Genomic DNA, 23,245 nt, shown 5'->3' with positions numbered 1-23,245 from the left:
CACACATTTAATTTTATCTTTTACCAAGTCGTCATCTTTATCTATTAGAAAAATAAATAATTAAATAGCAAATCTTATCTATAACTCTTATCTTTTATTGGATAAGTTTTATCCTTTATTTGGGTTGGAGTTGATATTTAACACTCCCCCTCAACACCAACCCTTTGTACTATGCCGAGTTGATCACGAAACCTTTTGAATTTGTTGGCGCTCAAGCCTTTTGTGAACAAATCTGCAACTTGATCATCTGTACTGATTTGTCTCATCTCAATTTCTTCTTGGAGAACTTTTTCTCTGATAAAATGATAGTGCACTTCAACATGTTTAGTTCTTGCATGAAAGATCGGATTTTCCGCCAAACGAATTACCGATTGATTGTCACAATATATTGGAACTGCATAATCAACTGGTTGATGTAGGTTATTTAATAGTTGAATCAACCATGTGCTTTCTTGAGCTGCCATTGCTGCTGCTCGATACCCAGCTTCAGTGCTTGATAATGATACAGTTGGTTGTCTCTTGCTGCAGAACCAAGCTTAAATAAGTAACCAGTTGTTGACCTTCTGGTGTCATGATCTCCTGCATAGTCAGCATCACAGTAACCAACTAACTTACAGTCTCCAATTCTTTTATACACAAGACCGTAATCAATTGTGCTCTTCACATATCTTAGTATTCGTCAAACTGCTTCCAAATGAGGCTTCATTGGATTTTGCATGTACCGACTTATTACACTAACTAGCTGTGTCAGTTTGGACATCTCACTCTCGATCTCTGAGATCCGTGTCCCCCTCTCAGCGACTACATGCTCTAGGTTTTGCAGCTCCGAGCTCTTCTTGGAGACTTCTTCTTTGAGAGTCACAATTGCAGCCTCAAGCTGCGAAATTTCAATTGCAATTTCGTAATTCCGTTGCTCAACCTGTTCCCTGGCTTGATCCCTAGCCTTCGAGGCGGCGTCAATCTGCTTCATAAGCTCCTCGGAGATCTCATGCGCTCGCTTAATAACGCCATAGGTCACGGAGGGAAGACCGGTGTACTTCTGGGAAGTCGGTAGACCACCGGAGGCGGAGAAGTTCTTGTACCCGCTGACCTTGTTGGAGATCTTGCCGATGCCGGAAAGGAGCATCTGCGCGGCAGTCTCCATCTCGGACCGTAGCAAGTCCTTGTGCTTCATGGACTCATCTCTGAGTCGGATCGCATCGGCGAGCTCCATTGCGGTGCGTTCGGCGGATCCGATGCCTCGTCCCTTTCGCGGAGGGCCTCGTCGCGCCTCCTGACGGCCTCGTCCCTTTCGCGGAGCGCATCATCGCGCTGATGGATTGCGTCATGAGCCATGGACTTGAGGCGGCTGAAGGTGCCCTCGGCGGCCTTCCTGGCGTTGCGTTCCTTCTCGAGCTCGGCGAGGAGGTCGCGGATGCGCTGCTCCGAGGCCGAGGAAGAACTAGCGGAGGAAGAAGGGAGGACAATAGGGAGGGGATCATCGTCGCCCTCGACGTCGCTGAGGACCGCGGATTTGTCATCTTCGTAGGCCATCAAAGCTTCAGCATCCCAATCATCTTCGCTATTCTCTTTAGAATTGGAAGTAGCCGTGTTGCTTTGAACGAACCTTTTCTTGGACCAACAATCTTTTGCCATGTGGCCCACCTTCCCACAATTGTAGCACTCGGCTGAAATTTTTTTACGATCACCATAATTCTTTGAGGCTCCCCCTGGACGAAAGCCTCCATTCCCATGATAGATTTTTCCTTTGTCGCCATCCTTTTTAGAACCACCAATGTGCCGTTTGAAGTTGCCTTTATTTTTGTTAGTGTAGAGCGCTTCTTCTTCATCTTTTAGTGAGAGTCCTCCCATTTGCTTAGCCATAGCTTCTTGACCTGCAAGTAAATTTTCAAATTCAAGAAGCGATGGTTGTGTTGGCCATCCTTGTATAGCAGCAATAAATCCTTGATATTCTGGCCTCAAACCATGAATAATTATTCTTTTAATCCTTGCTTCCCCAATAGGAGCTGATGGATCTAGCTCTGAAATTTCGCGACATATCAACTTCACCTTGTGGAAGTATTGGGTAATCGTCTTGTCACATTGCGCTATTGACAATAGCTCGTTCTCCAAAAGTTGCAATCTTGTATCATTCTTCTTTGAAAAAAGTGTAGCAAAGATATCCCACACTTCCTTTGGTGTTTTGGCATCTCGGGTGTGCTCCAACATTTCTTCTTCAATTGTGATCTTTAAGGCAAACATTGCTTTACCTGTCTTAATCTTCCATTTTCGCAAAATGCCATTGTCGTCTTCTGCCGGCTGCGTAGCTTCACTACCACCAACAACCTCCCAAAGATCTTGACCTTGTAGGTAAGACTCCATGCATGTTGCCCACGTGTTGTAGTTTTTGTTGTTGAGCTTCTTGATACCTCCTATTACTTGAAGGTCCCCCGTCACGTCGAAAAGCTTTGATTATACCAAACAAGTTTGATTAAAAAACTTGTAAAGCATAAAACTCCTCACAATCTAAGATAGCTCCACCAAGAATAATCCCGGATTAACTTGGCTCTGATACCAATTGTTGAAAATTGGACCAACAAACAAGTAAATAAATTACTTGTCTTACACTAACAATAACAACACTACAACACCCTTTTTGTGGATCACTCACAATTCTAAGACAAAGAAGAAAAAATAAAAAAAAACTTTGACTCACAAATTGATACTTGATTGATGAATGAAACTAAATACAAGGTAGAGTATTTATAGTACTCTTCATACAATCTGGACCGTTCAATTAAATTAAATCCTAGCCATTGAAATTCTAATTCTTATTCATGAAATGAGAAAAACACTCTTGACCACACATTTAATTTTATCTTTTACCAAGTCGTCATCTTTATCTATTAGAAAAACAAATAATTAAATAGCAAATCTTATCTATAACTCTTATCTTTTATTGGATAAGTTTTATCCTTTATTTGGGTTGGAGTTGATATTTAAGGCATGCTCGAAGGACTTCTATCTGTTGCCTCGAATAGACCAAATGGTAGACTCCACAGCGGGCTGCGAATTAATATGCATGCTCGATGCATACCAGGGTTACCATAAAGTGCCACTCGCCCGAGAAGATCAAGAGAATGTCAGTTTCATCACGACCGATGGAACCTATTGCTACAATGTCATGCCGTTCGGACTGAAGAATGTCGGAGCAATCTACCAAAGGCTAATAAATAAAGTGTTTCGTAGGCAGATCGACTGAAACATGGAAGTCTATGTCGATGACATACTAATAAAATCTCTCCGAGCGGCCGACCTCTGTATGGACATTGAGGAAACGTGCCAAACTTTAAAAACCTATGGAATGAAGCTGAACTCCAACAAGTGCCTATTCGGCACAAGGAGAACCCCAACAAGTGGTATATTGTGACCGAGTGGGGGATCGAGGTAAATCCATGTAAGGTGAGTCCCTCCAAGACACGCCTCTACCTCGCAATTTGAAGGAGGCTCAACAAATGACTGAACGAATCACCGCGCTTTCAAGGTTCATCTCTAAGACGTCCGATCGAAGTCTGTCATTCTTCAAAATACTACGCCGAGCTATGAGATTCTAATGGGACACAGAGTGCGATCGGGCTTTGGAAGAGCTCAAAGAGTATCCTTAACTCTTTGCCTATGCTAGTTAAGCCGAGCGTCGGAGAGCCTCTCTAGATATATCTATCGTCCACGGAACATGTAGTCGACTCGACATTGGTCAAGCAGAACGACCACGAATAGCAGCCTGTACATTTTTTAAGTCATATATTGAAAGATGCTGAATGAGATAATTATCCGAACGAGATAGCCAAGCTGCGAATCAAGTGGTGGCCAAGCTCCAACTCAACGCTAAAGATGTTGAGCTGGCTTCATTAAAGACTGAGTTGGAGGCGTCTTGAGTGGCTTTCAACAAGTACCAAGAGGAGGAACTTGATTGGTTGGTGGTTTTCAAGGTAAATTATCTTCGTTCTAACCCCTTCAACGAGAAGCTCACCAATCAGACTCTTCGCCTCTTCAATTGCGGCATCGATGAAATCCTCCAGCAGTTGAAGGAAGGTGGCTAACTTTCCCCAGATCTAACTGGCAAGATTATAAACAGGGAGAAGCTCACCGAGTCGCTCCCGGATGACATCCTCAACTACATAGACTAACCTTCTTTTTAGATTTCTAAGTAGCTTTTTGTACTCTCTCCTGACACTTTGTAAAAAAAATTTAAGTATCAATGAATGCGTGCCCGTTCGGTGATTTTAGACTTTTTCTATAAGGGTTTATTTAATATCCTGAGTATCCTTCAATGCGTCCTCGCTCGACGTTTTATGGCTATCTGGTTTATCGTTCTGTAGCCTCGCGACCTTTTATCAGTGTAGCTTGTAAAAATCTTCTAAGTATGAATCCTTGCACTCCTGTTTGGCGCTACCAAGTTATTTGCCATGGAACCCTACAAGTCCTCTCAGCTACGCCCGAACGATCTCTTTGCCTTATAACTCGTCCGATTCGATCGAGAGTCAAGGACGCGCCCGGTCTGGTCCCCATGGCTATTTATTATTGTGCGCGAGAGCAACGCTCACTTATAACTCGTCCTATCAGCCAGTAGAAAGTCTTTGACATGCTAAGTCTGGACCCGTGGTAATTAATCTTCCCTGAAAAGAACTCGATAGGTTAAACGTGGATTCTAGTAATAATTGACCGAATGTGATATTTGATAGATGAAACTCTTGCTGGAAAAAGGATGAAGTTCTAATGAGATATTTGATAGATCAGATTTTTGGTGAAAAAGGATGAAGTTCTATTGGTGCCACCTTTGGGCACGTGCGAAAGAACTAAGACCTGAAATGGTGTTCTTGATAAACCAAACAGATCTGAACTAAAGGAGGAGATAAAAACTAGCTCAAATTAATCTGGGAAACCACGACTTTATTTTCTCCGTTCTATTAATCTTGGACAGCCACCTGTTCATCTGATATTCATCCCCATCAATGCAGAGCTTTAAATCTTTCTTCCCTAATTTCATAAACCTCGATCGATGATCTAATTATATATCAACCCATACCCATCATCTGCTTTACTTCATTTGCTTAACTTCTACCCAATATATTCCTCCATTAATCCTCCAATTAATCACCCTGTGAAGACATAATGGCTGCCACATGCTGCTCCTTAATTGCTCCTAGCTAGAGCTAATATTAACAATTAATATAATCCACTATATAACCATATCCATCATTACTCTAATCACCGCTGTGGAAACGAATCATGAGGAATGGTGGGAGAAGTTTAAGGAGCCAAAGTTTAACTCAAGAGTTTGACTTAACGCTACAGTGGTGCTTTGTTTAATGACTAAGAAAGTCACTAATCCGCCATTATTCCCTAACTCGACTGCCTTTTTTTTCCCTAATGATTAAAGAACAATACATGTTCCAGCGTCCATGAAGTTAAGCAAAGCGAGACACTTCTGTTTGTGGATAACGCTACAGATTGAGCATAATTATGCATGCATATATCACGCATGGGGAAAATCTAAACCTGTTGACTTGGAGATGCGTGGAAGAACAAGGTCAACCTTTGTGCCTCGATCGAGCTGCATGGTGGATTCAACTTGAATATTATTATAAGTTTAAGAGGGGACTGGGGGAAGGTGGAAATGATCAGAAAGCTTGGATTTTAGTTGGAAGAGTTAATGAATGCTTATCCCAATTCACAGATCCCTTGTCATTTAATTTATTTAGTTTATTATATAATTTGTTTCATTAATTGTTAAGTTGAAGTAACAAGGCAATACAAGTGAGTGATCATTAATTGATGAAACAACAACTACGTGAAATTCGTTGCTTTGCGGTGCAAAAAGTAATTTATCGATGAGGATATATAATTATTTTGATTTATTATTTTATTTGGTAAATAAAATAAGAAAGAATTAATAAAAAAATTAATTAGTTAGCGCGTTTATGAATTATACAAAGTCAACCGCACGCTCACAAAAAGAGTGTCCCCGGATGTTTCATTCCTACACCACTAATTTTTAATTCCTATTATTTCTTTTTTTTTAATCCAACAAAAAATTAAATATCGAAATCGAAGTTGCCATGCTCGATTTTAATTTTTTTTTTTAAAAAATAATAATAATCTTTTTTAATTGTTTTGTCGAATCCGTTTTGGTTTTTTTCCCACCAGTTGACCTCCACTAGCGCTCCATTTTCTGCTGTATTATTAAAATCCCTTCGTTCCCAGCACCTTCATATTTCCTATAAATGTAAAGGTTTCCGGTGGGGTTGTTGGTCAAAATTAAGTAGCTCCGGCGGTGCTCCGGTCATCTCCCTCCACGGTTATTTTTCGAGGTTGCTCGCCGAGAATTGCGGTTTCAGTTGAGCCGAGCTAAAAACAAAGGGTGTTTTTTTTTGTTTGGTTTGGTTTATTGATGTTTAATTTTTGTGAATTGCGGTTGTTGATTCAGGGGGGGTTCAGTCGAGGATTCTTAGTTCGACGGCGAGATGAGCTGGAACCGGGGAGGGCAGAAGCTGGACCTGAAGCTGAACCTGTCGCTGGTGCCGACGGCGCCGCGCGGGGAAGCGTCGAGGAGGAGGGGGGCGGCGGAGAACGAGGAGGCATCTTCGCCGAGCTCGTGCCTGTCGTCGGAGGCGGAGCAGGGGAGCCCGGGGGAGGCGGCGTCGATGGTGGTGGGCGGGTGCCCGCGCTGCCTCATGTACGTGATGCTCTCCGCCGCCGACCTCCGGTGCCCCAAGTGCGGCACCCCCGTCCTCTTCGACTTCTGCGCCGCCGGCGGCGCCTCCGCTAAGAGCTGCAACAAGCGCAGGGCATGAAGTGGACCTGATCATGTTAATTAAAAGTGTAACACCTCGTTTCAATTATAGTTTTTCTAGTATTACAATTTTTCTTTTTTGAATTTTCTTGCTTATTGTTCTTTCCCTCTCTTTAAAAACCCCCTAAAAAGAATGAATCCACTTGTTTAGGTTGCCCCTTGAAGAGTTTGTTCATCATCATCCTCTTCTTCTTCTTCTAACTCGATCGATCAATTGGTATGAGCATTGGGCAATCAGAATCATGAAAAAGAAGGAAAAAAACAGAGAAAACATTCAACTGAACATTCTTTTGAAGAGGCCATTCTGTATAGAAAAGAACCAACAATAGAAAAGGCAAATGAAATCCAATATTGGTTTTGAAAACATGAATGATCTTGCTGTCAATGCTTTTCCTTTTCTTTTGCTTCCTGAAAAACACTTTTAAATGATTGACAAAGTAGATATGGTTGACAAAGTATACACAAGCATTAAAACTTTTTTTGCATTACAAAAGTCATGCTCTTATCCTCTCATTGTGCAATGTCAACTTTACATGGTCAGATTGTGGCCATTCAAGTAATCAGTGGCTAATTATTTGATTACTTTCTTAGCCAAACAGCTAACTTAGTTGAAATTGAAATGCTACAAGAAGAAAGATACTATAAACATGCTAATGATTCACTTTCAGTCATAAGAAATGAATAACTAGAGCAAGAAAAATATTTTTGCGACAGTGTGTTTTTCAGTGGTCAGTAGATACTAATTGGAATCACAACCACTCTTGAATGTTTGTCATGTGAGAAGAATAAGCATTTGTAATTCACGAGAAGTATCATCAGTGCTGCAACCACTTGGAAAAGAACAGGAACTCAGGTGTGAGCCACAAATCAACAACACAACTAGCACTATCAAGTTCAAGATCAACAAATGAATGTATTATGAATCTCCTTTCTTCACCAAGTCACTATCATCATGTCTTTATAGGTACAACACACCATTGATCAAGAGAAGGAAGCGAGCAGAGTTTAGGAGGTGCCAGAGTTCCAATCTGAGCAAACCCGACATGGCTCTTTTGGCTATGGAGGTGCTGAGTTTCCTAGTTGATACTAGACCTGTGATAATCTAATTGGATTTTGAGAAGACTTCCTATTTTGTCAATCTATCTAATCTCGAGATTGTTCTTTCTGCATGGCTTTCTACTTCATGCAGAAAAGTAAAGTGTTAGGATTGTATTAGCAATCTGTTAGTTTGGATTCATTTTGGTTACCTGTAAACCAAACCCAATTGAAAAGTAAAGTTTTCTTTAAAGAATCTTTTTCTTCTCTACTTTCCATTTAGACATACTATTTGGGAGAACCAAACAATAAACAAATCTCCAATAATTTAGCTTGGTATTCATTATGATTTGACATGACCTGTCCAAACATTTTTGTTGTGTTATAAGCCTCAATCTTTTTTTTTCCCACTTGTTCCATAAGTTTCAAGCTATACAATTAAAACATCCTAGAAAATGGCTTGTGAGGCATTCAATTTGACTCCAAAATAAAACAAGAAACAAGTGCAGAAAATGAATTAAAAATCCTATTCTTTCTTTCCACATGATCAATGATGATCCTGATACAATTAAATATGCTTGGAACCTAAAATCTTCCAGGAAAGGTTCCTGCACCCTCACCAAATGCCACAGAGAATCAAAGCCTAGTTGTCCCATCCATGGAGTTTTAGTTTTTCATCATCTGTCCCCTCTAAGCACAGGGCACCATTTATGATCGATTCAATCGTGTATGTACATATATAATTAAAAATGAGGAGAAAACAAAATAAATTAGGTGAAGGACTTGTTTTCAGCAGGACAGCCACAGGGAGCATGGATGATCATGTATGTGATTCATGGTTATCTTAATCTTAAATCTAATCACTCAAATAATATTAAACATGATCTGCTGATACAAAGGGTCTGTTTACAACCAAACTGATCGAAAATGGGCAGTAGAACATCAATGAAATGAGGAGATGTTTCTTGTAGTAGAACAACAACAACAACAAAACTGACTTTGATTAGAAAAAGTTAAGTCTAACGTAATACCTGGATTTTGCAGGCAAGTCAAGGGTCCTCCCATCTGCCTTAACTGCTATCTTGGCTGCTTCTACATCTTGGAAATGCTCCTGTTATGGTCCAAAGAATGCAGCACTGTTGGTCAAATGAGCATCAGCCCTACTCCAAGCAAGCATGATTAAAGATGCCTGAAGAGTACTCGAAATAAGCAAATTCCTTTCTAAGTGGAGTTAGTTTCTCCACAGTTATTTTAAGAGCTCTTATATATTTTCTTCAGAAATACAGAATGGAACTTGAGATCTTGTGGCACGCATGATTTTTAGCAGGGAATCCTGCACAAGGCAACAGGAGGACACTATTCTCATTGATTAGTTATTACACCCACACAAGTCCAATCTAGCTAGAACATTACAATAGTTTAGACTATCAATAACACATATTGAATAACTTTTCTTTCTTCTCTTTTCAAATTCTTCCCCCTAGAATTTAATGACAGTAGATCTTCTGATTTATTCATTACTATACTGTGAAGAGAGGCATGATGTGACATGTACCTTGAATTCGCTGTGGTCTCAAGACTAGACCCCAAAACTGTGATTCTGTGAAGGTGGAGCATGAATAGCAGTGAAAAACCTTCTTCCTCCATTAATGCAGGGGAAATTGGATGAACAACAACACTTTTGATTTCCCTTCACAAGTTGACAGTAAATCCAGCAATACAAACTTGTTATGGCTTTCTTTCGTTGCTCATCATTTATGAAACTGACATAATTTCTTACAGTGACAAGGACATTAGTCATTAGTGTTTGTGATTAGTGGAAGACTAATGGTGTGCATCATTAATGTTCTCACCGAACGTATGGACTTGTAAACAAAGATTAAGGATGATTGAAAAGGACCTATTCAATGTCTTATTTAATACTCAACAGCGTCTCTCTCGCCTCCTTCATGAACATGCGTGTTTATAATTATATGACAAGTTTTTAAAAGAGAAGGAGCTCAAGTTTCCTCGACCTCCATTAATGAGATCGAGCTTGACATCCGCCTCGAGAGCCTAATGGGGAAGAAGCTAGGCTTGGGCTCTCTCTTCTTCAAGCTGAGGGACTCGCCGAGGCCCTCTGCTCGCCTCTCTCCTCCCTCTCCCTGGCATTTTTGCAAACACCCAAAGACGACTTCCTTCCGCGACGCCGGCGCCGGCGACGGGGTGTTCAAGACGGTGAACTCGGTCTATATCGAATCCAACGACTCCTGCTTCACGTCCGACCACGAGTGGAGCTTCTCCACGGCGTCGTCGGGCTCCGCCGTGGGCGAGTCGTCGGAGACGGTGGTGCGGCGGAGGCGGTCGGACCGGCTCTTCTTCGACCGGGGCGGCGGCACGAGGTCGATCATGGAGGAGGCCAAGGCGGAGGCAGAGGAGCCGTTCGAGGACAGCGTGGCGCTGGCGGTGGATTCGGAGGACCCGTACGGTGACTTCCGGCGGTCGATGGAGGAGATGGTGTCGGCGCACGGCCTCGGCCGAGACTGGGAGCAGCTGGAGGAGCTGCTGGTGTGGTACCTGAGGCTGAACACGAAGGAGACGCATCGACTCATAGTGGGAGCCTTCGTGGACTTGCTCGTAGCCATCAATGCTTCCTCCTCCTCCATTTCGTCCTCCTCCTCCTCTTCCAGTTCTTTCAAGATTGAAGGAATAACAGAGGAGGATACTACCAACGAGCCAAGTTCTTCATCATCATATCCTTAACTCCACAAAATCCCACACACTGTATATTTTCTAGATTTTTCTCATTAACTAAGCCCATATTTTTGATCGGAGAAGACAATCAAGCGCGCTCGTATCCAATTATAGCAGTAGATGAAACTGCTCTAGTTGGAGATTGCTTGGCTGTTCTTGGTGTCAGGTTTAGCAAGTCACAAAGTATTTATCATAATTTTCATAATACGAAGTCATAATGAAATGCTAGCTATTAATTTCCTGTTGCTCTGACTCTGCGTGTTATACTTTGCAGGTATGAATTAAGTTTCTGATTCACAAATTGAAACTTTGAAGTGTCAGAAACTAAATCATGGGAAGCCATGCCCTTGTTTGATCTGTCCACGAGATATTAAAAAGGTATAGCGAATGGAGCTTGCCCTAGTTGCACATGGATCCATATAATTATTTAGAGATTAGCCAAATATAAAACTAAAGATTCTTGTCTGTAGTTTCAACGTGAGAAGCTTCTAAATCTTGCATTAGATTCAATGTTTGCTTGTGATGCATGCAAAGGGAGTTAGTCTTTCGCATTCAATTAATGTAACACGGCTCGAGACGAAAGCCAGCTGTGAGATGAATGAAAAAAATTCATTCAACTTTTAGGAACATAAAAGGGTGCTGCACCAAATGGTGCATCAAATACTTTTCTTTCTATCTAATTCGTCTGAATCACTCTCCTCTGACATCTTTGGCACTAGGGCTACAAATAAATCGAGTTGGCTCACGAGTTTTTCGAGTCGGTTTGAAAAATATTCGATTCGTATTCAAATTTATTGAATTCGAGTCGAATTCGAATATGTTCGAATTTTTTTTCAGCCGAACTCGAATCCAAATTATATTGTTCGATAGTTCACGAGCGACTAATGAATTTTAATATTTTATTAATATAAATTAAATATATATTAAATAAATAAATTTTGATTTTTTTGAATATTTATTTTTGAATAATAATTCGAATAGTTCGTGAGCATATTCAAATCTTTCGAACCGAACTGAACTCAAGCTCTAATTCGAATCGAATTCGAACATAAAATTTTAAATTTGTTGAGCTTCAAATCGAACTCGAATATACCTATTTCGAATTGAATTAGGACCTTAAATTTTTCAACATATTCAGCCCTATTCAGTTAATTGGTAACATAGAAAACAATATTAAGAGCCTGGATTTTAGGGAGGTTCTTTAAAACCGAGCCAAGCTGCACTGAGAAAAAAATCAAACAGGTTGAATGATGAAGCTCACAGGATTCCAGGCGAGCCCAAGTGTAATGAAAAGCGGCCATTAATGTCGCCTGCCATGGCCATTGGTTTCAAGCTCTAGTGGTGCCTTTCTCCGTCAGCCATGGAATCAGCCGCCACCACCGCCACCACCACCGGACACGGGCCTGCTGCCTACCGCTGTCCCTCGTGACTTAGCTGTTCATGAGGATGACAGTTTCGGAGTTCGCATTAATTCATAGGGGGTGGAAATTGATGTTACACGACATTAATTGGGGTGTCTGTCCCTTATTTCAAAGGAGTAATCTTACCTAAATATTTATTTAGTGATGGAGATTGTTGCAAGAGATGGTGACAAAGGAAGTTTGTGATATTGTACTTGTTTGATCTTAAAGGCTTTCTGACCATTCTGCACTAGCCGCAAGAAGCTTAAAAACTAAAAGCAATAAATTTCAAAACGTTTCTCTTCAAGGAAAACTCATTAAGTTTAAGACCCCCTACATTAATCTCTACCATTACAGAAGAAAATACAATTAAAAGGCAGTCCATTGCACTGATAGTGGGATTGAGATCCTATCACCACCCGGTGTAGTCACCGACTGGGCTCGATCGATACACGTGGCACTAGGTGGGGTCAGGATCTCAACTTTTTTTTAGCTTTTCTTTGACTCTTTTTCAGGTCGCGTGCGTGCGGTCAGCGTCAGCGGCGGCGCGGGCGTGTCGCGAAGGCGGAGGCGGGTGGCGGCGGGGGCGAGGCGGCGGCGAAGACGCCGTTCCAGATCTCGGCGAAGGCACGGAAGATGAGGTGGTGGTGGCAGGCGGCGTTGAGGGCGAGGAAGCGGTGGAGGAGGTCGCGCAGGTCGTCCCACGCGTAGATCTCCATCTCCACGATCATCTGCAGCATCGAGTCACGGAAGTCCAGGTACGGATCCGAGGAATCCTTCACCACCGCCGTACTCCCCTCCACCACCCCCTTCCTCGCCGCCACGCGCTTCCCCTTCTTCTTGCTCTTCCCCCTCGCCGGCGGGCGGAACGGCGGAGAGGGGGAGGAAACGAAGTCGCCATAGCGGGAGGGGGAGGAGGAAATAGCAGTCGCAGTGGTGGTCATTGTGGTAGTAGTGGCGGTGGTAGTGGACGTTAGCGTTTCAGAAAGTGAAGTAGTAGCGTAAGGGGAAAGGAGGCTAGGGCTCTTACTGGACTTGGGTTTCGTTGACGAGTAGAAGAAAGATAGGAGCTTTGGGCGCCGGCAGCTGCAGCCGACGTCGACCACCACCGGATGACGGAGCACGAACCTCCTCCGCACGAAAGACATGGAGAAACCAAAAAAAGGAGGGATTTTTAGGGTTTACAGAGCCAGGGCATCCGAGATTGCGAACGAAATGGAGAAAGCTCAAATTTTTCGGACTCCTACAGATCGAAACTTTTCAAGAGAAGTGGGAATGGAGGACAACAAGCTTTTGGAGTGGGAGATGCATGCTTCAAAGGAAGGGAATAAAGATAATGAAATGCTCGAGCTGCATTGAAAGGTGTGACAAGTGAGGGATCCTTCATTGCCTTTGAAGCAGAGAAAGTTGGCATGTGAACCCCTCGACTCTCTGCTTTGCCTGTTTACTGCCACGCTGCAGCAGTGGCATCATAGCAAAGCAAAGCCAAGCCATGGATGGAAAACAAGAAGCGTGTGATACATATACTGATGGAAGAGAGGAAAATCTTGCAAGCTGCTTCTTCTTCTTCTTGTTCTTCTTCTATGCTGTATGAGGCAGAGTCCGTGCACTGCACATGATGGATATAGTAATGGTTTCTCCAACCGTTGGATGCTTAGTTGGGCCTGAATTGTCCAAAATGCCCAATCCTCTTCCTTTGATTTGGGCCTCAAGTGTGTAGTTGGGCATGCCTGGCTAAGTGTGGTCAGTCGATCCAATAAAAGGAAATTCTATTGATATTTATTATATATACATGTCACACTCCCTTTGATTCCTCCACCAACGGCAGCTTCACCGGTTCAGTAGGTGATCCAGCCATCGTTTCATCGCACTTCTCTTCCGTCCGCCACGCCATACCGGCACCAGCCGGTCCCCCTCCCCTGCTGCATTTAAACATTTCCGCAACGCCCCTCGCCTTTTGGTTTTATTGGTCTCTCTTTCTTCTTAGCGCTGATCTACCACCGGCGGCCATGAGTGGCCTCACCGAGCTTGGTTTCGCCCTGATCCTCATCCTGTCGCTCTTTCTCCTTGGACTCACCGCCGAGCTCCTCTACCTCTTCTTCCGCCGGCGGAGGCACCCCGACTTCGCCGATCCCGAGCGCGCCGGCGTCTCCTCCGCGGGGCCCACACACAGGGTGCTTCTCTTCCACGCGCTCTGCCTCAACTCCAAGCGCCGATCCCGCGTCGAGCCTGCCTCTGCGGTCGTCCCTTCTCACGCGAAGACGACTAAGGCGGAGCCGAAGGAGGAGGAGGAGGAAGAAGAGAGCGACCTGGCTCGTTGGTCCGCCGTGTGCTTGGGCCCCTCGAGGGCTCTCTACACCATCAAGGAAGAGGAGCCTGAGGAGGAGGAGGAGGAGGAGGGCGGAGACGACGAAGCGCAGGAGACGACGCCATTCGAGACGCCGTGCGCGTCGCTGCGGTTCGAATCGCCGTCGCCGTCGCCTCCGCCTGAAACGGCGGAGGCCGTAGATCCCGCGCCCAGCGGGGCCCACCGAAAGTTAGAGTTCCCATGAGTCGCATATCCTCGAATGTACGCACGCCCGTACCAAACATCTATGACGAGCTACCGTTTTCTGTGATTTTTTTTTAATATGCTGGATAAAAAAAAGACATGTTTCTAATTTTATATATCTCATCAAAAAAAAAAATAATAATTCCTTGTAAACTCTTGTACAGACTAATTGAAGCTCGTCATCCAAAATCTTTGAAGCTCTTCTCCATTCTGCTTTGCAGTGGCACCAGATCACTTTTTCTTTCCAAGTTTTTCATGAGTTTGTCTGTTTCTTTTACAGTTCACCCTTTGCCTTTACTTCGTATGTGCTCCTTCATCTTCTTTCCTAGCTAGCACCTGAAATGGCATTTGTTGGTTCATCAATAATCCAACCAGAAAAGCTTCAGATCGTAACTGTTCTGCACCAACCATGAACCCAAAGATGTACTTGGTTGGCACCAACCATGAATGAATAATACCTACGACCAAACATCAATCAACCGCATACAATACTCGCATCTGGTAAATATACTGACAAGAATCTGTCCTGTCCTGCTGCTGAAATTTGTCCTGTCTTGAGGAGACCTCAAAAGCTAGCTCAGGCCATGTCTTTTGGGAGGAAAAGTGAAGCAGACAAACATGTGGCTGCATTGATGTTCTGGTGCTAGCCATTAAGGTAATTAAGCTACGTACGTAGGTGGTGCCGATCTATGCGGCCAGACATCGGACCACCCCACGGCCTTCATCAATGTCACCACCTCACTCACTTGTTCTGCATCCTTCTTCCCCTGGGAAACTTGTGTGGTGTCTTTTTGTTTTTTCCATTAATGAAGAGGAGGACGGCAGAGTTTAAGATCTGAAATAAAACCAAGGCGGCAATTTAATGAACCGCTCAGTCAGGCGCCTTCACTTGCAGCTACGTAACAAAGTTTGTATAAGTAAACAAACTCTAAAACCATGAAGATACTTAGGAGTGTGATGAAGATCCAGAGTTGGAGGCGGTGTGCTAGATAAGTGGTTCTGATGTTGATCGACCGAAGACTAATTCTAGGTTGATTTGAAGACTCTTGGCTAATATGCTAAACTAGCTGCACACACTCAAACGAACTAACAAAACGTCAGCACAAAAAATCATAAAAAGGGTTTTTGACGAAGGTCGTCTGACGCTTAAGTTAGTGTATTACCTAGGCGGGGAGTAGAATAATAGTAATGAACAATAGAATGCATGCTTAGTGTAATGAAGTATGTGTACCTTGTCATCGGAGATGACCCCTTATTTATATATCACCTCTATAACCTCTGCAATTATGAGATGTCAGAGAATATCGGGTATCAGGAGTTATTGAGCAATGGAGTATATGCATCCTGGAAGGTGTATGACCAGTTCGAGGAATCTTCCGCTACCTGTGTGTACTCTTTTTGTAACTGACGCCATTAATGAGATGGTTGAAGGAATATGCGGTCATAATGTGTCGGCTGATGAGATGCATGATCGAATCCGAGTAAGGTTTTCTAAACTTACCTTATTTTAGAAGAATATTCTCTGACAGACGATTGTTATTCTCAAACAAGTTGTTAGGATTCTCTGACAATATTGTTTCCCTGAGCATATCTCGGGCGGGCATTGGTCTGCTCGGGTGAGTAATGAATAGAACGTTGAGTTTTATAAAGTTGGCCGACTTTTTGCACTTTTCACTACTCTGATATACATGTGTGGTAATGTTGGAGGTCTAAATAAGATACCACCCCGTCCTTAGGGTCGCTGAAATATATGCTGGGAGTCTGGAGATCTGAGTAAAATACAGTCCGATTCTTAGAGTTGCTCAAATATATGTTGAGAGTCTGGAGATCTCAGTGAAATACCGTTCAGTTTTTAGAATCACTCAAATATATGCTGGAAGCCTGAAGATCTGAGTGAAATACCATTCGATTTTTAGAATCACTCAAATATATGCTGGAAGTCTAGATATTTGAGTGAAATACCATTCGGTTTGTAGGGTCGCTCAAATATATGCTGGGAGTCTGGAGATCTGATTGAAATACCGTTCGATTTTTAGGATTGCTCAAATATATTGTGGGAGTCTGGAGATCTGAGTGAAATACCGTCCGGTTCTTAGGATCCCTTGAGCCCTGATAGTTTTACGGTCGTCTTGCCGTATACAGGGCTACTCGTCTTTTAGAGAATGGAGCACTAAGTCCTAAGGGACCAAAACAACTTTTCGGTTGGGCGTCCTTAGAACTGAGGGCTGGTCCCTAATCACTGAAGTAATATCTCGCTAAGATTGGAATCATTGACCCTTAGGCCAGACTGGTCCTTAGACTGACCGTCCTTGAATTGGGGATCTTAGTACTAGATGAGAGGTTAAACTCTACCCAAGGGTGGCCCTTTGACCGTCACCGTTCCTTCACTTGAACTTCCTGTTGGATCGATACGCACGTGAGAGGGGGGGGGGGGGGGGGGGAAACACGTGATTTTCAAAAACTTGTTTTATCATTTGAAAAAACACGAGTATGCATAGCGGAAAACATGCACAAAAAGTAAAATGACACGTACAGAAAAACACAGGTGGTTTACTTGGTTTTGAGCCTTTGATGACTCCTACTCCAAGTCCCAAGTCCCGTGAATCTATCGATAGGTAATCCACTAAAAAACCTCTTCCAATACCTCCGGAAGAGAAAATCGAGTACAGAAAGATGGAACAAGTGCAACATACTGCACTTGTTCTTTTACAGTAATTAAGTACAGGTAAATAATTTCGTTACCAACACTTTTAATGTAAACGAGTTCGTGTTTTAGTCTACCGGTCGCGATCTAAATTCTTCGGAGCAGTAGTCGGGTCTAGCAGCTTCGCAACAGAGTCGTAGCAGTCGAAAAGCCTTTTTGGATGCGTAGAAGCTCGTATGAATGTAGTTTGTGAAGCTTTGTGCAAGCATACTTATAAAGGGCTTGGAGGGCGCCTTCCATAGCCATTAAAGGTGCCTCTAACCCGAGAAATTTGACCATGATCGTCCCGGCTCTTATCCGCGACAAAGTCCAAAGTTCATCATGCGGAAAGTGCCTTCCAAAGCCTTTGAAGGCACCTTTCATGAACAATGCGAATGTGCCTTCCATCAGCATTGAGGGCGCCTTCGGATACTATTCATCCGAAAGTTTTTTTTTTTTCTCTTTTGTCCTGCAAAAAAGATGTTAGACTAAAACTAAAACATATACACTTTAAAATAAAGTTAGCACAGTTATAATAATGAGTAGTAATTAGTTCCTGTCCTCCTAGGACCAGGAACTAGTCAAGGTCTCAGATTAGGGATGAGTTATGGACCTAACCTAGATCGACGCATACTGTCCCCTCAATCGGGATGCATCCTCACTTAGTCACTCTCCACTAGTGACTTACCTTTACTTACCAATTTGCCAGTTGTCTAGTCCGCAGACCTAACCGAACTTCCTGCCAGATATCTGGTCGGCCTGTCAACATATCTAGACTTCTTGCCAGATATTCGATCGGCCCGTTGACCTATCTGGACTTCTTGCCAGATATCCGATCGACCCATCAACCTATCTGGACTTCTTGCCAGATATTCGATTAGCCCGTCGACCTATCTGGACTTCGTATAAGATATCCGGTCGGGCCCGTTGACCTATCTGGTTAGCTCCTACACATTTGGTAATGTGGTTAGATCACAACAATATCTAACTTAACTTACTTTGTCATTCATCAAAATCTTAGTTAGACCGTTAGTGCAAACTACACCAACAATCTTCTCCTTTTTGATGCAATAACAACCTGGGTTATAAAAAAATATACAAAGCAAGCACAAGGAATGATTAAGAGAAACAAGAATTGAGATAATTGGTTTTCTTCTCTTGATCATGTTTAGGGTTAAGTTTTTTTTAATTTTTCTTTGTTTTCTAACTTAAACCCCAACCCCCCTCCTTTGACATTCTTCAAAAAACATGAGTAAATAACTGCTAAGTAAAAATATAATGAATATTTGGCAACAAAGAAATTTCAGTATTATCGGGGGAGTTTAAAGAATATTATAATATTAACGGTTCAAAATACTTTAGGCAGGAATTTGAACTTAGAAAATCTTTCTAAGATGCTTTAAACATGAAAATTTTTAAGGAAAATTGAAAATAAGTTTTGCAAGAATGAAACCTTTCTAAGGTGGTCAAAAACATCTTTCAAAGTTAGTTTAAAGCATTTTTCAAAAACACTTTCTAAGTTATCCATTTTGAAAGTAATTTTGTATTTTTTTTAAAAAAAAATTAGTCTCTTTAGATTTTCAAAATTTGAAGCTTTGCAATAATTTTGAAAAATATTTTCAAAGAGAAGAAAATTAGTTTTGAAACATTTTATATTTTTCAAATAAGATTCAACAAAGCATGTTATGTATTTTTAGGCAAATTTTAGAAGAGTTTTTTCAAATCGATGTTTCAAAGAAATTCAATAAATTAATTTTGAAAATATTGTCAAAATGTATTTTAGAATAAAGTAAAAATATTTTTCAAAATAATTTTGAATGAAAATTTTCTAGAAAATATTTTCAATGTAAGTTTGAAAAGAAATTCAAGGTAATTTTACAGAAAAGATTTAAGAAAGATTTTCAAAGTGGAAGAATTTTTTTTTCAAAAAAAATGATTTGAATTTTCAAAAACTTTCTGAAAGCAAATAATTTTGCGCAAGTTGCAAAAAAAAAAATTTGTTTTTTTTTTCACATCAATGTTTGAACATATTTTTAAAATAATTGAACTCTTTCTCCCCCTTAAGTTAACACTGTTAGGATCCTTCGTACGGAGGCTAGAGAGGGGGGTGTGAATAGCCGACCCCAATTGCTCGCGTTTCTTTCTACAAACTAGGGTTAGCGCAGCGGAAACTAAATGCAGAAAGAAAACAGGAGAAGAAATCAAACCTCTACGCAAGGATGTAACGAGGTTCGGAGATGAAACTCCTACTCCTCGGCGTGTCCGTAAGGTGGACGAAGCCTATCAATCCGTCGGTGGATGAGTCCCCGGAAAACCGGCTAAATCAAACTCCTTGTGGGTGGAGAAACCTCGCCACAATCACTTGCAACAGCAAGCTAAGAGTACAAGAGAATAGCAAGAACAAAATACAACAGGAATGTAAACACAGTAGCTTGCCTTCTCGTCAACTGGGGTCCCGGATGAAGTAGCAACTTCACGGACAGATGCAACAAGCAACTCAGCAGCAGCTGATCCAGTCGTGGAATGAAGCTCACGCGAAGCTTCGACAAGGAGGAGCTCAACAAAGCTCAAGCACTTCTCAACAGGAAGGAAGAAGAAGGAGATCCTCGCAGCAGCAGCCCTCGACCCCTTTTACTGCGAAGTGACTAGGGGTTGCTGAATTTCGGGAGAGGAAAAATCAGAAATCCCTGTGATCAGTGTCTGGATCGGTCGCGGGACCGATCCAGGGAGGGCTGGATCGGTCCCAGGACCGATCCAGAGTGCTGTGGATCGGTCTGGTGACCGATCCAGTGACGGTCCGATAGCGTGCCAATGTATCGGTCCCCGGACCGTCGGTAAGCCCACAACCTTCATTTGTTATCGATCGGTCACCGGACCGATCGGGACACCTCTGGATCTGCAGACCGATCCAGAGCTTGGTTTTTGCCCAAACCAAGTCCCAAACCTTCCAAACCAATATCCGGTCAACCTTGACCTATTGGTACTTCATCCCTAGCATCTGGTCACTCCCTCCACCTGGCTTCACTCACCAGGATTTCCACACTGCCTAACATCCCAGTTAGGACTTTCTCACTGCCTGACTTCACTCACCAGGACTTTCCAACTGCCTAACATCCCAGTTAGGACTTCCCACTGCCTGACTTCACTCACCAGGACTTTTCCACACTGCCTAACATCCCAGTTAGGACTTTCCCACTGCCTGGTTTCACTCACCAGGACTTTCTACCTGCCTAACATCCCAGTTAGGTCTTTTCCTCGTGCCAAGCTCCCTACTTGGACTTCTCCGTGCCAAGTCTCCATACTTGGACTTTTCCAGTGCCAAGTCTCCATACTTGGACTTTTCCCGTGCCAAGTCTCCACACTTGGACTTCTCGCGTGCCAAGCTCCTGCTTGGACTTTTCCAGTGCCAAGTCTCCATACTTGGACTTTTCGCGGGCCAAGCTCCCTGCTTGGACTTTTCCCGAATCAGGTCAACCAGGTCAACCTTGACCTAAGGTTGCACCTACAATCTCCCAAACACCTATTCTTGTCAAACATCAAGAATAGAACTCTCTCACGAGTGTCAAACATCAACATGCAACTCAACTAGGTCAACCTTGACCTAAGGTTGCACCGACAATCTTCCCAAGTCAAACATCAAAATACAACTCGAGTCAAGTCACCTCGAGTCGGGTCAACCAGGTCAACCTTGACCTAAGGTTGCACCAACAATCTCCCCCTTTTTGATGTTTGACAAAACCCATAATCAAGTTAGGTTAACCCGATAACCTAACTTAGGTTTTCCAACCATCTTCCAATGTCCAATGTTCTTTCCTTGAACATTCTCTGGACATTCTCCCCTTAGGTTAACCCGATAACCTAACTTGGGTTCTCCAATAATTCTCCCCTTTTGACACACATCAAAAGAATTCAAATGTTATTCCTCGAACATTCCTTGACATTCTTCCCCTAGCTTAGGTTAACCCGATAACCTAACTTGGGTTCTCCAATAATTCTCCAATGAACACTCTCCCCTTTTTGACACACATCAAAAAGAGAGAATCAAGGTCAAGAGTTTCCTCCTAATGAAAGTCCCATACCTTTCATTGAAACTCTTAATTTCCCCCTTGATACTAAACTCAACAATCAACTTAGTGACAATCCTATGTCACTAATCCTCAAAAATCTTTAAGGAGTAAACAAAACTCCCTCTCAAAGTCAACTCCCCCTTGACAATTAGTTAAAAACTCCCCCTAAAGGTCAATTCCCCCTTGACCATTGCACCAACAATGTCTTGGAGAGTTTCAAACCTTTAGAAACCCGAAACTCAACTCCCACAGCTGAAATTTCAGACAACAGACTGAAATCAGGCAAGTTGGCACGCCCTGATCGGTCACCAGACCGATCAGGGATTCCCTAGATCGGTCACAGTGACCGATCCAGCATCCCCTGGTCCGATCAGGCAACCTCCTGATCGGTCCACAAGTCTGATATCAGATTTCTGATTTCTTCTCCCGAAATTCAGAAACCTCTAGAAAATCACAGAAAATTTTAAAAATTGTAAAATTTTGAGGATACATTCCTCATAACATACACTATCATGGAAAAATAATTTTCGATGAAAATAACTTCCATTTTCAAATCTTGATACAAAGTTCAAAAACTTTGAAATAGTTCAAGTTTAACTCAACTTTGTATCACAATGTTCAATGATGAATGCTATCACTAGGAAAGCTTCATCAAGGTTTTTCAAATCAATTTTAAAATGCTTTTAAAACCATTTGAATTTAGGACCATAATCTTAGAGCTAGATGTACATGACTTGTACACAAGCTTTCCCTATGATCCTTAATTTCTTGAATTAGGGTCATCTAGGTACAAGGACTATGCACCTTGATCCTAACTCATGATCCTAATATCTCACACACATCTAAGGTGTATCAAACCACATTCAAGTCAATTTGATGTGAGATATGGATTAAGGTCAACTTAGGCTAAGTTCTCATGCATTTTCTAAACACCAATTTGATCTCAATATCAAATTATATGTTTGTCCTTAAATCAATTTCATTGATTATAATGCAAGAGATGATGACATGGCATATAATGATATCATAAGTAAAAACATGTGTCAATGTCATGATGTCATGGCATAAAGTTTGAAAACTTAAATAAAGCATGACATATAAACTAGCCTAAGCATTATCATGACATTTCAAATGATAATAAAACTAAACATGATGTCATGACATGTGAGGGCAAACAATCATGGCAAGATTTAGCATAAATAAATATACCTAGATTACCTATCTAAGTATCCTTAACCATTTTGCTAACCTAAAATTTAACCCTTGATTGCCCTAAAATGCCAAAATCCTAATTTTGACACTTCTTGAACTCTAGATTAATTCATGCCACTTAAAGATCAAATTTATCCTCAAAACTTGGCATGTTTCATTTTTCCTCGAGAGTTCTCTAGATTTTCCCAAATTGTGCCAATTGAGATTAAAAATGAAAATTTCAATCTTTAGGCACATTTAACTCTTCAAAGGAGTAAATGATAATTCCATTTCATTTTCAAAAGTTCTCAAAACCTTGAAAATGTTCCTTGAGTGTCAATTTCCTCAAAGTTGGGTTAACTACCCTTCTAATCGGAGTTGACACTCTCTAACCCATTTATGGGGTAGAGAAGATGCTCCTAGGAACCCAATATCTATGTGAGCTCATTGGGTTCACTAAATATTCACTAGGGATGACTTCCCTAGCAACCCTCCTAATGACCCTCTTAGGCTTTGAAGCCTTGGTCATTTGGGACTCATCAAGATCAACTCTAGGGGTGACTCCCCTTGTGACCTTGGTGGTGGTCTTCCTAGCCCTAGGTTTTGTTCCATAATCGAATGGAACACTATGATAAGTGGGCTTGACCACTTGGGACTTAGGTTTGTGACCCAAACCTTTCTTGTCCTTGGACTTGGATTTTTGACTCTTAAACCCTAGAGATGACTTCTCCATGTTTTTAAGAGTCTTTTCTA

At 42.2% G+C, this 23,245-nt stretch overlaps 4 protein-coding genes across 9 annotated transcripts; 3 read left to right on the top strand and 1 right to left on the bottom strand.

Annotated features, from left to right (window-relative positions):
• The first annotated feature begins 6,228 nt into the window (after positions 1 to 6,228).
• On the top strand, positions 6,229 to 8,080 carry LOC122004001 (protein GL2-INTERACTING REPRESSOR 2-like). 5 transcript variants are annotated; one of them, XM_042558954.1, is made up of 3 exons: positions 6,233 to 6,376; positions 6,467 to 6,861; positions 7,797 to 8,080. In XM_042558954.1, exon 2 carries the CDS (start codon positions 6,504 to 6,506, stop codon positions 6,831 to 6,833), a length of 330 nt encoding a protein of 109 aa, XP_042414888.1. In that variant the 5' UTR covers positions 6,233 to 6,376; positions 6,467 to 6,503; the 3' UTR covers positions 6,834 to 6,861; positions 7,797 to 8,080. The 5 variants fall into 5 exon arrangements, with proteins under 5 accessions (XP_042414886.1, XP_042414888.1, XP_042414887.1 ...); XM_042558953.1 differs by lacking the exon at positions 7,797 to 8,080 and adding an exon at positions 6,984 to 7,781 and having other exon boundaries at positions 6,467 to 6,859; XM_042558952.1 differs by lacking the exon at positions 7,797 to 8,080 and having other exon boundaries at positions 6,229 to 6,350; positions 6,467 to 6,916.
• A 1,742-nt stretch (positions 8,081 to 9,822) lies between these two features.
• Positions 9,823 to 11,155, top strand: LOC122004000 (transcription repressor OFP13-like). 2 transcript variants are annotated; one of them, XM_042558949.1, is made up of 2 exons: positions 9,823 to 10,783; positions 10,875 to 11,155. In XM_042558949.1, the coding sequence occupies exon 1, from the start codon at positions 9,926 to 9,928 to the stop codon at positions 10,607 to 10,609; it is 684 nt and encodes a 227-aa protein (XP_042414883.1). In that variant the 5' UTR covers positions 9,823 to 9,925; the 3' UTR covers positions 10,610 to 10,783; positions 10,875 to 11,155. The 2 variants fall into 2 exon arrangements, with proteins under 2 accessions (XP_042414883.1, XP_042414884.1); XM_042558950.1 differs by having other exon boundaries at positions 9,823 to 10,766; positions 10,875 to 11,154.
• A 1,148-nt stretch (positions 11,156 to 12,303) lies between these two features.
• On the bottom strand, positions 12,304 to 13,591 carry LOC122006608 (transcription repressor OFP8-like). Its single transcript, XM_042562173.1, has one exon. It carries the CDS (start codon positions 13,146 to 13,148, stop codon positions 12,537 to 12,539), a length of 612 nt encoding a protein of 203 aa, XP_042418107.1. The 5' UTR covers positions 13,149 to 13,591; the 3' UTR covers positions 12,304 to 12,536.
• Positions 13,592 to 13,965: 374 nt separating this feature from the next.
• LOC122006609 lies at positions 13,966 to 15,307 on the top strand. The gene is made up of 2 exons (XM_042562174.1): positions 13,966 to 14,569; positions 14,716 to 15,307. Exon 1 carries the CDS (start codon positions 14,010 to 14,012, stop codon positions 14,550 to 14,552), a length of 543 nt encoding a protein of 180 aa, XP_042418108.1. The 5' UTR covers positions 13,966 to 14,009; the 3' UTR covers positions 14,553 to 14,569; positions 14,716 to 15,307.
• The last annotated feature ends 7,938 nt before the right edge of the window (positions 15,308 to 23,245 follow it).

Source organism: Zingiber officinale, chromosome 7B (assembly GCF_018446385.1).
Source record: "Zingiber officinale cultivar Zhangliang chromosome 7B, Zo_v1.1, whole genome shotgun sequence".
In the NCBI taxonomy this organism is placed as follows: Eukaryota; Viridiplantae; Streptophyta; class Magnoliopsida; order Zingiberales; family Zingiberaceae; genus Zingiber; species Zingiber officinale.
This window is presented reverse-complemented; position numbering and strand designations above follow the sequence as displayed.

Coding starts and splice junctions, on each gene's coding strand:
- LOC122004001 (XM_042558954.1), top strand. CDS start 6,504: ATGAGCTGGAACCGGGGAGGGCAGAAGCTGGACCTGAAGCTGAACCTG.
- LOC122004000 (XM_042558949.1), top strand. CDS start 9,926: ATGGGGAAGAAGCTAGGCTTGGGCTCTCTCTTCTTCAAGCTGAGGGAC.
- LOC122006608 (XM_042562173.1), bottom strand. CDS start 13,148: ATGTCTTTCGTGCGGAGGAGGTTCGTGCTCCGTCATCCGGTGGTGGTC.
- LOC122006609 (XM_042562174.1), top strand. CDS start 14,010: ATGAGTGGCCTCACCGAGCTTGGTTTCGCCCTGATCCTCATCCTGTCG.